The sequence below is a fragment of the Egretta garzetta genome, unplaced genomic scaffold (assembly GCF_000687185.1).
Source record: "Egretta garzetta isolate BGI_Z169 unplaced genomic scaffold, ASM68718v1 scaffold234, whole genome shotgun sequence".
Taxonomy (NCBI): domain Eukaryota; kingdom Metazoa; phylum Chordata; class Aves; order Pelecaniformes; family Ardeidae; genus Egretta; species Egretta garzetta.
The window spans coordinates 1,198,278-1,214,643 of record NW_009259528.1 but is presented as its reverse complement, the minus strand read 5'-3'; the positions used below and the strand labels follow the sequence as shown (position 1 = coordinate 1,214,643).

General features: G+C 50.9%; 1 protein-coding gene across 1 annotated transcript in view; it reads right to left on the bottom strand.

The window, feature by feature from the left end:
- Positions 1–3,280: 3,280 nt before the first annotated feature.
- Positions 3,281–16,366, bottom strand: part of PRKG1 (protein kinase cGMP-dependent 1) — a 490,065-nt gene continuing 476,979 nt past the window's right edge. Inside the window, exons 14-20 of the mRNA XM_009637557.2 lie at positions 15,373–15,462; positions 12,991–13,132; positions 10,692–10,855; positions 9,698–9,820; positions 9,539–9,601; positions 8,466–8,532; positions 3,281–3,379 (exon numbers count right to left, since the gene is read on the bottom strand). Coding sequence (XP_009635852.1) covers positions 3,281–3,379; positions 8,466–8,532; positions 9,539–9,601; positions 9,698–9,820; positions 10,692–10,855; positions 12,991–13,132; positions 15,373–15,462 — 748 coding nt within the window. The remainder of the gene's footprint in view (positions 3,380–8,465; positions 8,533–9,538; positions 9,602–9,697; positions 9,821–10,691; positions 10,856–12,990; positions 13,133–15,372; positions 15,463–16,366) is intronic.

The window sequence follows — 16,366 nt, the reverse complement described above, 5'->3', positions numbered from 1 at the left end:
ACGGGTCCTGTTCTGGTGAGAGGTGCAAGGAGCTGCGCGTTTGCGCCGGGGTCCCGGGTGAAAACCCGCAGGTTGGGCTGCACACCGAGGCGCTCACCGCTGGGTGCTGGGCAGGAGATTCCTGGGGGGGGAGGTGTACGACGGAAGGGTGGCGCTGGACGGCACGACGGGTTGAGTCTGCACAGCTTAGCAAAACAGGAATACCTGTCTACGGACTGATAGGATGTCATATATTAATTTGACCCGCACATAACATTTATACATTTCACAGAAATGACTCTGTATCTCATTAACAGATACACAGCTCTGGTACATTGAACAGAAATAAGAGAACGACTTCATCATTTCTGTAATTCATCAATAGTATATAATAAAGGCTTAGAAATCGGTAGCAGAAAGAACTGTAAAACGCAGCAAGCTAAGAAAGGACGACATTTTGAGGTGTGTTTGTCTTTGTCATGCAGCATAACACCAAATCCGTAACTTTTTTTTTGTTTTTTATAGGATGCCATGGATTTAAGGCACTTGCAACAATGCCAGATAGCCAGTCATGTTCTAGAACTATGGGACAGATGAGTTAACAGTACAGCGGACAGAGTTTAATAATACTGACAATTATGACATTAATTCAAGTCTACCTTGACCTAAAAACATTACGTTACAAATAAGAAAATGAAGTAATAATGTCATGGAAGTCTAAAAGAAAAGAGTTATATGTGTGCCACAAAATATCAACACGGAAATACCTATTTACAGAAATAGTCGCTTGTGGTCCTGCTGTTAAATAAGAGTTTGCTATGGGCAAATGCAGCACTGCGCGACGCCACGCGTCGGCTGCGGCTGAACGACACCGATCTCAACGCAGGCGCCGTAAATCCGGGAGCCGATTTCCCCTTACATAAATACGCTGTCGTCCCGGATGTTAGAAAAAAGGAGGCAAAGAAGGAAGGAGAGGAAGTGGGAACACAGAGGCAATCTGTTGTTATGAATACGTGTGTGTATATATATATATATAATGCAACTCAAATATATTACTTATAAATGAAGGTGTTTATCATATACATATGCTAAGGATGTTGTTTAAAGTATGCTAGGAAAAGGTGACGAAGTCGGGCGAGGTGTTTGATACCAAACCAAGCTTCTATTCCGCACAGTGCATGCCGCACGCTGCAGGTACCAGGGACCGTGCGTGGCCCAAGAAGAGAGGGACAGGAAAAGAGAAGCAACTCATCAGCCCGTTTCAAACCCCCTTCCCGCAAGGTGTTCGGGTTGCCCCCCCCCGGCTGCTGTGATGCTTTCCTCCCGGCGAGCCCCTGACTGACAACTGCATCTCAGCCACCGAATATCCCCATTTTGGGGCAAACTCCTCTCTACATCCTCCTATGGGAAGTAACCAAACGCAACACGTTTTCTCCTCCGTCGAGCGAAGAACCAGGGGGATGAGAGTAACGAATCCGGCTTCCAGGCCGCAGCCCCTGTGCCAAGATGCCCAGCGATTATTTTAGCCCTCGGGTTCAGCGCTGGCTTTCAGCGTCTTCCACCCCTCGGGGAAAGGCTGAGAAGCGTGCGCGTATCCGCCCTCCACGAGCCATTCCCGGCAGACACAGTTACTGTCTCTTCCCTACGGTTTTCACGGCAAACAAGTTTTAATGATGAATGAATGGGAAAATAACCTGAAGTTCCTGCGCCAACAGCGTCGCCTCACCCTTGGGAAAACCAGGGAGCAAATTCAGCAACACAGACCGGTTCGGAAGGGGTCGCGATGCCCGAGCTCTTCAGTTTGCTGGCAAACAGCAGACATTGCCGATGCTGTCAGAGAAGGGGAGAAAATACCTTCTTCATACGCCCTGTTGGGTCGCTTTCGTTAGGAACATGGGAAAGCGTTGGGATCTACCACCAGGGAAATAGTTTTTTACTGTTAAAACATAACGGTTCCCAGGTACCGCGTAGGCAGAAGTCGTACAAACGACCTTTGAGCAAAAGCTCATCTTTCGACTCCCAGCGTATGCGCCGGCTCTGTGATGTGGCAGCATCCCTTAATTTTTGGGGGGCAGGGTCTGTTACAGAGCCTCAAAACCGATGCGCTTTTAGTCCCATGCCCACGCGACAAGCAGGCACCCCGGGGAGGATTCCTCTGTCAATACAAGGGGCAATACCGCAGAGCCAGCAAGCTGGCCCTGTCCCACCTCTTATGTGAATTGGCCTTGTACTGAACACGGGAGAGCTGCGGACACGGAGACGTAAAATCACCTAAGAGCGGGATGGAGAACGATGCCTCTTGCTACATATTTCTGAAACGGCGGTCGACTCAATTTACATCCACGGGTGAAGGATGTACATAGCACCTATAAAGTACATTATGGGCCTCATGTTTTCCCTTTGGGTTCCAAGAAGGTGAACATTAAGCTTAGTTTTATGCCTAACAGCTAATCGGTAAGACCAGCGGGCTGCTGTCACTTTATTACAGGACCATTATTTAAGCACTATTTTATACGTAAAATGGATTCATTTTATGATTTTTTTTTTTTCCCATGCAGTTATGTATTTGTACCAAGGGAAAGGAAGAAAAAACGCCAAACGTCGTGTTACCGTGTGTTCTCAGCTGCATGAGAGACGCAACCCATGTCTGCCTCAACAGGATCTGGAGCAGTTGTGCTTTTGTTTTACCAGGCTAAAAAAACAAATGCTCAGACAGAAAGAGGAAAGGTAACGTTCAGTCTTGTCAAGAATACTGCTCGGAAAGAAAAAGGACAAATTTTACCACTGCTTTGACGTGAACTCTTTGACCAGTACCGTTGTGGTCCTCCTTTGCTCCTACACTGGCCTGCAGCAGAAGACCCACAGAGTTTGGAGGGTGGGAGTAGCCCGAACCTTGCACTGTATTTAGCTACAGCACTTAATAAATTACTATTGATCCTACTGATAAAGCCAGTACCTTGCAGCTAGAATTAAGTGCGTCTTACACTACGTATCTCTCGGCTGTTATAATTAAGAGCGTAGCAAGATCGTCGCGGTGATAGAAAACTTATTTCTTTACCGGTGAAAGGCTTTGCGTCAGGACCACCATGTCAACTGCTATTTTAAGTTCGAACATAAAACATGAAGAGCACTATTGTCATCTAAGCAATAAGTCCTAATGCCACTGTAGTTACTGTAGCAGCATCAATCAAGGCATCATGGTGACCCCGAGCACTAATCCTCCCCAGTTCTTTCGGGTTTGCTGGCAGCCACGTCCCAGGAAGCTGTCTTCAGCAAGGCAGAAGCAGGTAAGAGAAATACATTAAAAATCTATGTCCCATCCTGAGTTGTCGTCAGGGGGTGGTTCGTCACTGTCCTCCGGGAAGCTGTCAAAATTGCTTGTGTCTGTTGGAGATGCAACCTGAGGAAAGAAGAGAGCGGACAAGAGGGGGACGGTCATCGAAGTGGACCTCTGCAGGCATCTCCTCTGCATCCCACAACCGTGACCGTTCAAAAGCGGTCATCGCTGACCGCAGCAAGCAAGACACGTTCTGCATTCAACAGCTTTTTGCCGAATCCCAGGAGGACTTCCCACAGCCCCCTGCTCTAACGATCCAGGCCCTCTAGGGTCTCTAGTTCAAGAGCAACTGTCCCACCCATGGCTACAAGGTTGGCAAAAAAGACTTGGAAAAGCCCTGGCGCTCCCCAAAGCCCAGGATTTCCCATTTACGGCCCCAGGATCCTGAATGTGAGGCTGTGAGCTGGGCCCTGCTGCCTTCGAGTTTCCTGACAAGTGCTGCTCAGCCTACGGAGCCTACCAGAGAAACCCATCTTCCTAGGATGAAGGCCAAGTATGTTTCTTTTTTGGAAATGTCATTCAAAATCTACCGTAGCGAGATAATTTCTGGTTTTTTTTGCTTTACAACGATGACTGAAGCTTACTTACGAGACCCTGATACTTTCAATGCAATTTAAAAAAATGAAGCAATACAAAACCAGACCGGCAGCTCTCCAGACCAAAATAATCAGGGTCTTACTAGAGAAAATTGGTGCTCCAAGCTGGAGCCCAAGCAGCCAGTGCAGGCTGGAGGGGACGGCGCTTGCCCTAGGAGCGCTGCGCAGGGAACGCTTGCTGTGTTCTCCGGCCATTTCATTTGTGCAGCTGGTGGAGGAGCCACTGCCAGAGCCCAGCCTACAGTCCAGAAGATGTAGCTGATGCTGGACACTGCTATAAGCCTTGGGAAAAGACTATTTCATCAACAAGAGCTCCAACTTCAGCTCTAAATTTAATTTGTTGCCCAGCTGCATTAGCATTTCCCTGCTGCTGAAAATGTCTTGGGGAAAATGAAGATCCTTGAATACCCAACTCACTTTGAAGAAACCCAACCTGTAAAAGCTTAGTGCAGTACTACGGAGCGGCGAGCTACTTCACTGTGGACTGAATACCATTTAGTTCGTCGGTGCTGGCACTGTTGAGTTGGAGAGCCTTCACCCTTGGGGTGCTCACCGTTCTCCATGGTGCCATGGGCTGACCACATCCCTCTGTTTCTCTCAGCCCACCCATGTGAGCTCTCCCTCCGGGAGCAGAAGCGTTGAATCATAGAATCATAGAATCATAGAATGTTTTGGGTTGGAGGGGACCACTAGAGGTCATCGAGTCCAACCCCCCTGCAGTCAGCAGGGACACCGCCAACTAGATCAGGTTGCTCAACGAAGGGCTGCTTCTCACAGTCAAGGTGTTCCTGGACTGGCTGAGGACAAACACAGACCTCATCATCATGTGTGCTCAGGTGGGAACTGGGCTCGGTGTTTGGTCCAAGGCTGTGTCTGTTCCGTTCCCCTGGCCTGGGATGCTAAGGGCTTATCGAAGTCACTGTCCCAGTGCTGGGCAGAAGGTGATGACACCAAGCTGGGTGGGAGTGTGGATCTGCTGGGGGGAGGGGGCTCTGCAGAGGGACCTGGCCAGGCTGGATCCACAGGCTCAGCCCAACTGGGTGAAGGTCAACAAGGCCAAGGGCCGGGTCCTGCCCTGGGGTCACAACAACCCCACGCAGCGCTCCAGGCGTGGGGCAGAGGGGCTGGAAAGCTGCCCGGCGGAAAGGGACCTGGGGGGGTTGGTCGAGAGGGGGCTGGATAGGAGCCAGCAGGGTGCCCAGGTGGCCAAGAGGGCCAGCGGCATCCTGGCTTGTATCAGGAGTGGTGTGGCCAGCAGGAGCAGGGCAGGGACCGTGCCCCTGTGCTGGGCACTGGGGGGGCCGCCCCTCGACTGCTGGGGTCAGGGTTGGGCCCCTCCCTCCCCGAAGGACCTGGGGGGGCTGGAGCGTGTCCAGAGAAGGGCAGCGGAGCTGGGGAGGGGTCTGGAGCCCCAGGCTGCTGGGGAGCGGCTGGGGGAGCTGGGGGGGTTCAGCCTGGAGCAGAGGAGGCTGAGGGGAGCCCTCATCGCTGCCTACAACTGCCTGAGAGGAGGGGGGAGCCGGGGGGGGCGGGCTCTGCTCCCAGGGAAGGGGCGATGGGACGAGGGGCACCGGCCTCAAGTTGTGCCAGGGCAGGGTGAGGTTGGGCATGGGGAACAATTCCTTCCCCTTGGGGCTGTCAGGCACGGGAAGGGGCTGCCCAGGGAAGGGGTCGAGTCCCCAGCCCTGGGGGGATTTAACAGCCGGGCAGAGGGGGGGCTGAGGGACGGGGTTTGGGGGTGGACAGGTATGGTTGGACTTGTTGATCTTAAAGGTCTTCTCCAACCAAATGATTCTATGACTGTGCGAGGCTTTAGGGAAATGAGTCCCGCTCTGGGAGATGGATTGCATTTTGTGTTCATCCGACAAGACAGGAAGGCCGAGTATATCCAACGCCTCAGCTGTAGAGGGTTTTCTTTTTCTTAGAAGAAATTTGATTTGGGGAAGAAAGGTTGGATGAGCTGTTACTCTGCTGATGGACTTTATGTGATGCTAACACTGTTGTGTGTGATTCCCCAGAGCTCTGAGCTCCTGGCCCCCCGCCTGGCCTGCAGCCCTTCACTGTCCGAGACACGGGAGGACACGTCCCCCTCGGGGCCCTCTCCAGCCAAGAAGGGATGCTCGAGATTTATCTCCTGTCCATCCAAGGAGACAGAGTGCAAATGTCAGCAGGAGCTGCCTAGCTGCTCACCAGCACCAGGGCTCGAGATGAATTATGGTGCAGAGACCCGCACGCCTTTCTGCACAGCTAGAGCTGTGGCGCAGGATGGCACGCCTTTGGAAAAGGCAAGAGGGAGGAGAAGCTTCTCAGGACAGCTACTGTCACACGTTTAGGTGGTGGCATCAAGGCTCAGCTGCTCCCTGACGGGCTGTCCTAGGAGCAGGCTGTAAACTGAGATCTCCTAAAATCCTGCGGAGTGAGAGCTAAGGAGCAGCTTTTGGTTGCCTCCCCGGTAGCATCACGTAACTGCTGAGGAGGGTTTAAGAGCTGGGGAAGGCTTCGTCCTTAGGAACATAGCCAGTCTCTGTGTTTAGCCCTGCCAGCTCCCTTCCAGCTAGCGAGGAGAGGTACACTGACTGAAGGATGACCTGACGGCTTCGCCCAGAGCTTTTCAGATGTGGCCCTTACTGGCTGTCGGGACTTTTGCCAAAGCAACGGAGCTGGCTGTGGAAAACAAGACTGAGCGGGACAGACAGCTTTGGGGTGGATGGGGTTCAGCAGTTAAGGGAGGCAGGTTTTGGAGAGGATCTCAAGAGGGTGTTTAAAGAAGAGATTGGTCCTAAGAGCTCTAGAAAGGAATGAGCTGTGCTGAACTGGGATTAGGGCAATGTAACGCTGTCAGCACTGAGTCGTCCTGGAAGAAGGATTCCTCCAAAGAGGGAAGGATGCTCCTGTCTACTTCAGACAGCCTTGGTGGCGGTGTGTTGGCCGAAAGGGCAACAGTAGACCACTCTCAGGAGCAATCACAGACATGTTCCCTGGTAGGACGTCACCAGACCCATGAACATACAGCCTTGGTGATGCCAAGGAATAATGCCAATGCATGCTCCCATAAGCCTTTTCTCCTACTGCGCTGGACCTAACTGAAAAAGCAAAGAAAACAGAATTTCCTGATCAACGGGCTGGAGAGCGGCCTTGCCCATGGCAATGCCAAAGGAGCAGAGACCAATTCTGGGGACAGAGCAACGTCCCAGCCTGGGGACGTCAGGGAGCAATTTGTGCCCACAGAGAGCAGCTACCGCTGAAGCCACCGCTGCTGGTTGTGCTGTCTGAGGGTTAGAGACGCAGGGTACAAGCAGTATTGGAAATGTTCTTACTACACGAAAAATCCACTAAAAACTGTTAGAGAAACACGTTGGGGCATTTTCAGGCTACACTGACCCCCTGCACTGGTAAACCAGGAGTTGAAACTGGACATAAGGGAGCAAACTTGACTTTACTGTCTGACTTGAAATGTGGTGAACAGTGCTGCTGACAAATTAATAATAATCATTAAAAAGCAGCTTAACAGAAAAACCAGTCTTGATTTATAAAGCATTTACATGTTCTTCAGGCATCCGGGTTTAGGCAGGTATTTGCAAAGCCCTGCTTTCTCCCACCAGCTGCCAGCCACTTCTGGAGCCCATAGGGCAAAAGGGGGGGATGCAAAACCCTCTTGCTCTTTCACAGCTGCTAAGAAAACTTTGGGATGGCAGATTTAGCCCCGGAGCCGTGCCTGCTGCTGCTGCAGGAGGTGCAGGACCATGGGTGGACGGAGCAACGGGGTGCAATTAAACGCGATTGCTAATGTCATTCTCTTGGTGATCCCACGGGAGAGGCACGAAGAGAAAGGGATTAAGTTGAAACAAGGAGGGGAGGCTGCAGAACAGAAGGGGCCAAGGTAATTTCTATCAGCTAATCCTGTTTGGTTTCCCTTTGCGGCAGGCTTTGTGGGTAAAGAGCTCACAAAGACATCAAAGGAAGAGCTTTGCTCCAAAGGAAAATGAGTTGCGCTGTCCCTCCGCGGCTGCTCCCAGTTAAACATAAACTAGGCGGTAACAGGGCTTTTCATGTAGGACACGGACGCAGGAAAAAAAAGGTGAAAAGCACAAAAGACAAGACAGAAGGAAAGGTTAATGCAAAAGAAAAGGGAGATGGCACACAAATCCCACTTGCCTCGCCAAAAGAAGTAAGAATAAAGGAGAAAGAAAGAGGGCGCATCAGGGAGAGGGAGTGGAAGTGGCAGCTTTCCAGTGAAATGTGAAACGTGGATGAAGAAACGAGTGGAGCAGGTGAGGAGGAGAAAAATGTGCAGCAGTGAGTGATCCTGCCCCGGCCTCCCGCTGCGAAGGGCATTTCATTGCGGTCGTGCCCTCCCTAAACCGCCCTCTCCTGGAAGGGACCGCCCGGAGACCAAGGATAGCTGGGAATGTCTCTGACGGGACTTCTTCAAGCATCTTCAGAAGAAACAAAGCACATGCACGTATCTACCGTGTATTAGCGCCCCAGGCTCACAACGTTCATGTAAAAGAAACCTATCGGCCGGGAAAGAGAAAACAAGTAGGAAAACTTACACTTGGTATTATAGGAGGTGTCAGCGTCCCTTTTCGCAACCCTTCCCAGTTAAAGCCTTCAAACCACCTAGAAGGGAGGGAATAACGGAACGGTTAGACATACGGAGAAATCCTCTCTGGAGCACAAGAGGCAATTAAACTCGCTTAAACACTGGATTTCATCTCCCGCAGTCATAGTCTTCAAATTGGCCAATTAGCCTTAATCATTTTTCTTGTCATCTTCGTCTAAGTTTTTTTGGGACTGAAAATGAAGCGTGCATAGCAGCCCAGTGGTGACACCACGGCGAGTACAAATTGCCAGTGCTCCTAAGGACACCGTTCCTGGTGGCCTGGCAGCTGCTCCTTCCTTCCTACAGGGTCAATCCCTCCCATACGAGGCCCCTAACGCCCCTTCTTTGTGTGCGACTGGGAGCTGCACAGGGATGTCCTCCTCCTGGTTTGGGCCCCTCGGGTTTGCTCGAGCTACAGCAGCTTAGGTGGGTGGATGAACCCTGAGCTGAGTCTTCAATCTGTCCACCCCAGAATGTCCGTCCAACCCATTCCTGTCGCTTTGGGGGTGGGAGAAGGACCGGCACGAACGGATGAGATAACCTGCTTCTGCAATGGGTCTCTGACATGTTCTTATTCCCCTCTGGCAGCGTGAAAACTTATGAGACATCATGCAACAACCCTCTCCCATCAGACCAAGAGGGACGATGAATTAACATTACAGGTAGACAGAAAGTGTGTTGGGCTGGGGGGAAGGGACAGCAAGGAAAGGCTTGGGAAGTCATTCCTCAGACAAGCAAACAAAAATCCAAGCAGGCCGTGTCTGAGTTGGACTGTTCCCAAATACTCTTCTCCACTACAGTAATTAAAGTGTAACGGGTGATGTGCACTGTGTTTGGCTCAGAGGGAAGGCTGGCACCTCCACCAAAGCACGGGGGAAGGAAAGTCTGATGGAACTTCAGTCTGAAGGACACTAGAAGGGAAAGGCCAAAGGAGTCTGAGATGAGCATTTTTTGCTGAAAATGGGTGTTTGAAACGCGTGTTTCTGTGGGTTGGGTCTGATGGACGGTGGAGAAGACACTTACTTGTGCTTTTGGATATCTTTCACGCCGTTTTTCAAGTTGCCTAATCTTTCTGATGGATTGTCCCTACAAAAGAATATCAAATGGGTTACTTCCTTAATCCTTCTGAACGACTCATTTCTTTGCAAAGATGATCAAGGTGATTATATTTCGTGTGCTTACCTGCATAGTTTTTTAATTAAATTAGCAGCATTTTTGGCAATCTTCTTTGGAAATTCAATCATGTCTATTCCCCTTAATATGATGTTATAGGTCTTCATGGGGTCGGGGCCTGAGAAAGGGGGACTTCAGAGGGGAGAAGAAAAAGAAAACGATTAAAAGCTTGTCCTTTAAAACAGAAGGTAGATGACAACGAGCAATGCCGTGCTTCCTCTGATCTTAACCATCTCTCAGCCAAGGAGCACCGGCACCGTCAGCGGTGCTGGCTGGAGGGAAGCACCAAAGACCACAGGTGTGTTTTCGGCGGCAGCTCACACTAAACCTCGCGCTTCCACCAGGGCCCATGCCCCAACAGCCCGAGGACCAAGGGTCCCAGCAACGCTCGCTGGCTCCTTCTCTTCCTTTGATGTCATGACAACCTTTCAGCGGGGGTTAATTAGGTTCCACTGGCCTGGGTCTAGCCCCACAGGATAAGCAGGTTGAGGTGATGGCTCCTTTCCCAGCTCCTGTACCCTGGGAGTGAGCGATGAGGATGAGGGGAGGAAGGGCAAGGAAGCTGCTACTGCCAATGTGAGCAGTAACAGACATGTCCAAACCTAAATAAGGGAAGGGACGGCTGTAGGGACTCGGGTCCCCACGGTGCCAGGCCTACCTCCTCCTTTTCAGACGCGCAGCAGCCCGTCACTGCACCCCCCGGCTGAACTGCAACCCCCTTCCCCGTCCAGCTCAGCCTCAGTTATAGTTCAGGGCCAAAACGGAGGGTTTGGGTGTCATTTCCCAGCACCTCCTAACCAGCCTGCTCACAGCTTGCCCTCTTGAGAGGTCTGTGGGGAAGCTGCAATTTAACGTGGAAAAACTGATTCTTAGGTTCCGCAGCACAGAGCTGTGCCGCTACGGCACGCACCGGCTCTGAACCTGCCCCTCGCCTAATCAGGGTGACAACGGCAGAAATATTCGGCTCTATTTTCCGCAGCGGTGCCGGCCCCGATGCCCATACCTGCCAGTCAGGAGCTCATACATTAAGATTCCCAGTGACCAGTAGTCTGCCGAAATGTCGTGACCTTTGTTCAGGATGATCTCGGGGGCTACGTACTCCGGGGTGCCACAAAAAGTCCATGTTTTCTTTCCAAATCCTATTTTCTTTGCAAAGCCAAAATCGACCTGGGGAAAGGAGCAGAGCGCCGTCAGGGCAGGGCACACGGGGGACGTCAGCCGCGCGCTCTGCTCCCCTTGAAGTGAAGCGGAGCAGAACGGAGGCTTCCTCGTGGGAACATTCTCCTAACTAAAGCACCGCGGGTTGTTCCAGACCCAGGCAACCGCAGCCACCCTTTTGCCAATTTATCCTTCGTAACGGAGAAGGAAGATTCTCGTGAGGGAAGAACAACAAATACCAGCATCGAGGGTTTCCCGGGAGATGTACCTTCGCATCGTTCACAGCTCAGGTTGATTTTTTTTTTTTTTTTTTTTTTTTAAACTCCCAGCCTTAAACTGAGCAAGGAACTCTAAGCTCAATACTGACCATTGGGGCATCTGCTGAAAAGTTCAGATTTCTCTCCCAGTATGAGAGCAATGCAGTACCACAAGTGTCCTCCCAGTCTGCGTGAGCTGCTGGACCGTGCTGGCGGGCTGACAAACCCCAGCCTGCCCCTATCGCAGCGCCCCTGTGGCACCAGCAAGCACAGAAAAATCAGATTATACTGGGAACCGGAGCCGTCCTTTGGGACCCAGGCAGAGCTCAGGGAAATCGCCTTGCTGTCCCTCCAGCTCTACCCCCTCTGCCCTCCCCTGCCTCGGCGCTGTGGTCTGCAGCACACTCTGCTGTCCCTCAACGGCCGTGAGATGCTCCTGCACCTTCCCGTGCTGCTCGGGGGCAAAATGTCCTACAGGGGCACAGTCCCACAAGAGATCTGGGACACTCCTTGCGCTATCATGGATATGTTCAGGGAGATCAAAATGCCTGAAGAGCTGGGGGTTGGTGATGGGACCAGCAGAGACCCTGGTCCAGATCCTCCTGGGGTAGGAAGAAGAACAGTCCTGCACCTAATCCTCGATCATTCAACACCCCAGCCTTAGTGAAATGCTGTAGAGGATAAACTCTGATGTCATTTATCAGGCTTAGTGTCACGGTGAGACACGGTGGCTGCTATCAGGCCATGATGGAGATGGTCTGACTTACTGCTCCCATCTGCTGACACCGCTCCCGGCTTCCCCTTCCCAAAGGCTGGGAAGAGTCCCCAAGCCGAGGGGCAGAAACCTTGCCCCCCCCATGACTCTCAGGGAGGGCATCAGCCCCTCTTGGATGCAGGTGTTTTCAGGATTGCATTGCCCTGTCCTTCACCGATGGCTTCCCAAGTGCCCACATCCTCCAGCACCTCCCACCAAGGGAAGCCTTTCTTTTCTTCTCCCCCTCTCCATGGTCTCACCTGGCATTTGGGGGGTACCTTACATGCAGGGCACCTCTACAGTAATCACGAGTGAACAAAGCAAGACAGTGAAACCCATCAGAAACACCCTAATTTGGGGGGTGGAGGTCTTCCACATGCTGCCATCCTGGTTTGAGGAGGTGGATCTTGCAGGGGGACAGCACTGAGAAGGACCACGACCTTCTGGGAAGAGCACTGTCAGGCAGAACCGTACGCAGTCGTCCCAGAGGACTTTGCCCAGATCAGTCAGGTGTGTTATGGGTGCTAAACCACAAGCGGCCCTCATAAAGCAAGCAGCTGTATTGGCTGCAGTTCAGCAATACAGTCCAGAGCAATTAATAATAATGATTTCTTGCTATGACAGGGTCATGATTAATATTTCCATTAAGAGTGCCTTTTTTTATTGCTTACACAAAGGAGGACCTGCAAAATTTGCTTCACCAGTTTTCTACAAAGCCCACAGACGCAAGTCCTCCCCCTCCCCTGCCAATATGTTGAGACACTTATTTTCAAGTTGTTTTTCAGTAGCTCCAGAACAGCTGGATGGATTTCTTCTGATGCTCTTCTCTAAACATTTCCGCTTTGGGACCACAGATCTGGATTTCAAGCCAGAATCGGCGTTTCCCAGATCAGCTGTAGCCTGAGCCTCAGTCTCCTGGAGGCTGGGAAAACACCCCGGTGGTGGGTGATGACGCCCTTGCCCCGATCTCATCTCAACATCTACCAATGGCCACCATCAGAGACAGGACCCTGGGCTGGGTGGACTTTGCTTCTGACCTTCTACGGCTAATCCCGTGTCCTCCTCCTAACACTCCTTGTCTGACAGCAGCGGTGACTTTGGTTTTGGCCAAACCAGACATTGCAGGCACTCACCAGTTTGGCGTAACCTCGATGATCCAGAATGAGGTTTTCTGGCTTGAGGTCCCTATAAATGATCCCTTTGGAATGCAAATAGGCAAAAGCTTCAACCACGCACGCCGTGTAAAACCTGGTTGTCGAATCCTCAAACGAACCTCTACATAAAACGAGAGAGGGGAAGGGGATAAAGTGATTAGATCTCATCCCTGACGGGGAGCCCTGCTGTTCAAGTATCTACACAGTTCAGCAGAACCACTCCAATACTGGGGAAGCGTCTCTTGCTGAGCTCACCTTTATATATAAATTTAATTGCATTTCCATTTTTCAAGTTAGCAATCTTGCCTTCAATCCACTTTCATATCAAAGATTCATATCTAAAGTATGTTAGGTTTTATTTTATAATTTCATCTCATAGAAGTAAAACTTATGAATCATTATCTCGTAAGCAAAGGGTGACTTTTTTATGATAATCTTCGACCTTCGGGTGCGCACGCTATTTTGAGCTGTGGAGATCCAGAACTCCTGCAGTGATGTTCATAACCCAGACAAAAGGCAGAGAAATTACAGTTGCTGGGACTTGAAGTGTTAATTGCAACTTCAGCATGAACGGCACGTTTTGGTCCTCGTTTCAGCACCAGTTTGCAACCAGCTTTCCAAAGCAAACCATAGCCCCGGCCTGGCGGGAGCGGGCGGTGGGAGCTGGCTGAGCTCGGAAGCTGCCTAAGCTAGGTGGCAGCAGAACCACAATTTAAAGCCAAGAGAATTAAAGATGAAATTATCAGCTGCTGACAAAGACGATGAAAAATACAACCCGGCGCCTGCTAACTTTGCTATGGTTCTCGCTTTAACGCTCCGGAGAAGGCACGTGGTTAGGAAAAGGAAGAATTACAAAAAATTCGTTCCAGGTAATTAAAAAAAGAATTTCGCCTTTGCTTTCCAATGCATTTCTTTTGGTTTCCGAATTTAATTAAATGACGTTCTAATGATGAACCTATTACATAGTTGTAGCGCGTCTCTGACTGCCCTGCGGGCGCATCGCGGGCGCGTCCCACGTAGACCTGCCCAAGCCACCCGCGACCGAGCCCGAGCGCTGCACGCTCCACCCCCCCCAAGGCAGGAAACCCCAGGACCACGTTTGCTCGCGCACCGTGGCGCGGTACGTAATCACACGCTTTCCTAACCATTGTTTGTCCACGGCACTTGTGCGCCCCGATGGCGTAGCGCTCCGTGGAGGGTGTGGATTTAAGGCACGATCCTGTTTCCCACTTGGATGAGCAGCTCTTGTGCAGTATGTGATATCTGGGCTAAAAGCCCATGCAGGACTGTTGTCTTCCTCCTGCTCATCACTATCATGCCTGACTGTGTTGTAAATATTAAGAAATATTAACAGATATTATTTATCACGGAGCCTCGGTGATGGAGATGGATGCTGCTGTCCAGTTACAGAGGGTGGGCAGCAGAACAAGCGCCCAGATGAAAAAGGCAAGTGTTTCCCTGCACTGGGATCTTGTGATGTTGCAGCTGACTTGGAAGAAGTCTGCACTTTTTACCCTGAAAATGCCCTTTCCCATGGATTTCATTTGCAACTGTGAACCCTCAGCAACGCCACTGCTGCCTTAGGGCCGTGGGTTGTGAGCACAGAGGCTAAACCGGCCACGGCAGCAACGCCTGAAGGGGCGGCGCTGGAAGGACCCTATCTCCAGAGCGCGTCCTGCAGGAACGCGGCGAGACTGGCCTTGGCGCCGCACCTCCTGCAGCGCCCGGCCGCACCCCGCAGGGTCATCCTCTGCCGTCACACGTGCTGCCCAACGTCTTTGTTCCCCTTAAGCCGGTTCCACGTTTCCCTATCGGATGCCAGGCTCCCAAACGCGAGAAACGGTAGTTTCTCAGGACACAGCCGTAATTTCTGTGGTTGCAAAAGGTTGCTATTCTAGGTAATAAAAAATTAAATTCATTAAATAATTATTTTTATTAAAATTAAGATATGTTGCCAGCTATTTAGGGGTACTCTTTAGATATGAAGACACAGGGAAAGGGCAGCCAAAGACTTGTCGTAGATACAATTTATCACATGACTACCACCACTACCATTGCTACCTTCTAAATTTTTTCAGAGAGGCCATGAAAAAATAGCTCTGGGTAAGTCACCACTTACACAAAGTCTCATACGTGCTGGATATGACTTAAACCAGTCCTTCTTCTCAGCCATAACTGGATTAACTTGGTCTCTAGTCAACTGCACAGGAACAAAAATAGCTCCTCACCTTTCTGGTATCTTAACTCAAACATAGCATGGTAAGATCCCACTTTTGCCCGTGAAAGATAAAGACCTTTGGGTATCTGAAGGCACATTAGAAACTATTCCACTTTGTAGGACAACAGCTTCTTACAACTCACCTGTCCCTGAGAATTGTCCAGAGCTCTCCACCCAGACAGGCTTCCATCAGCATGTACAGGTACTTGCTGTCCTTGAACGTCCTGTAGAGCCTGTCGTTGGCAAACGAGAAAATCATAAATAAATCTGCAATACAAGCGAAGGCACCAATCGTTCTTGCTCCTCATGGATTGTGGGCTTCATCCCAGGAAGCACCCCAAGACTAAGGGGAATCTTTCAGAGCTAGGGCTACATTTAAGGAGATCATTTCAATGGCTTTTCTTGGGTGGGAAATACTTCAGCAGAAAAGGATGGGCATCTGGGTGGTGACGTGTATGGTGGGCTTCAGAAGAAGAGGTCACCACTACTCTGGATGCTACATAGGAAATCTGCCACTTCTAACTGCATAACCTGACACTTGGCTCTCCAGATGGGCTTGAAAGAGTTTTCCTACCATTTTTTATAACATCCATATCACCTTATTCTTCGTGCTACAGAGTCTGGCTGCAGATTGGCAGTCTTCCTGCCATCTGATCATTTCAGAGGAGCGCCGCCCCATTTGTGATTCATTTCAGAACTGAAACCCACTGATCTGGTGGAGTTTAAAGAGAACCCACTGATATGCGGGTATTTAGAAGTGCTCTTCCTCCTCCTCCCAGGGACCGAATGCAGGGGAAAAATTGCCCAAAGGGACAGATGGGCCAGGCTTTATCAACCTGTCCTTCTCAAGTACAAGCCACCATCTATATCGTGCGGTAAAATCTGCGTGTGACACAATACATTAAAAAACGCAACTGTGAAATGATGGGATTAAATACAGGAACTTCAGTATTGGCTGTTTTGTTTGGTTTTAATGCTGAGCTACTTCTGCACGTCTCGCTACACGCGTGGGCGCAGCGTTCAGGTGCCTGCAGGAACGAGCCCGCTGTATGAAGCTGGGGAGGGGTCTGGAGCCCCAGGCTGCTGGGGAGCGGCTGGGGGAGCTGGGGGGGTTCAGCCTGGAGCAGAGGAGGCTGA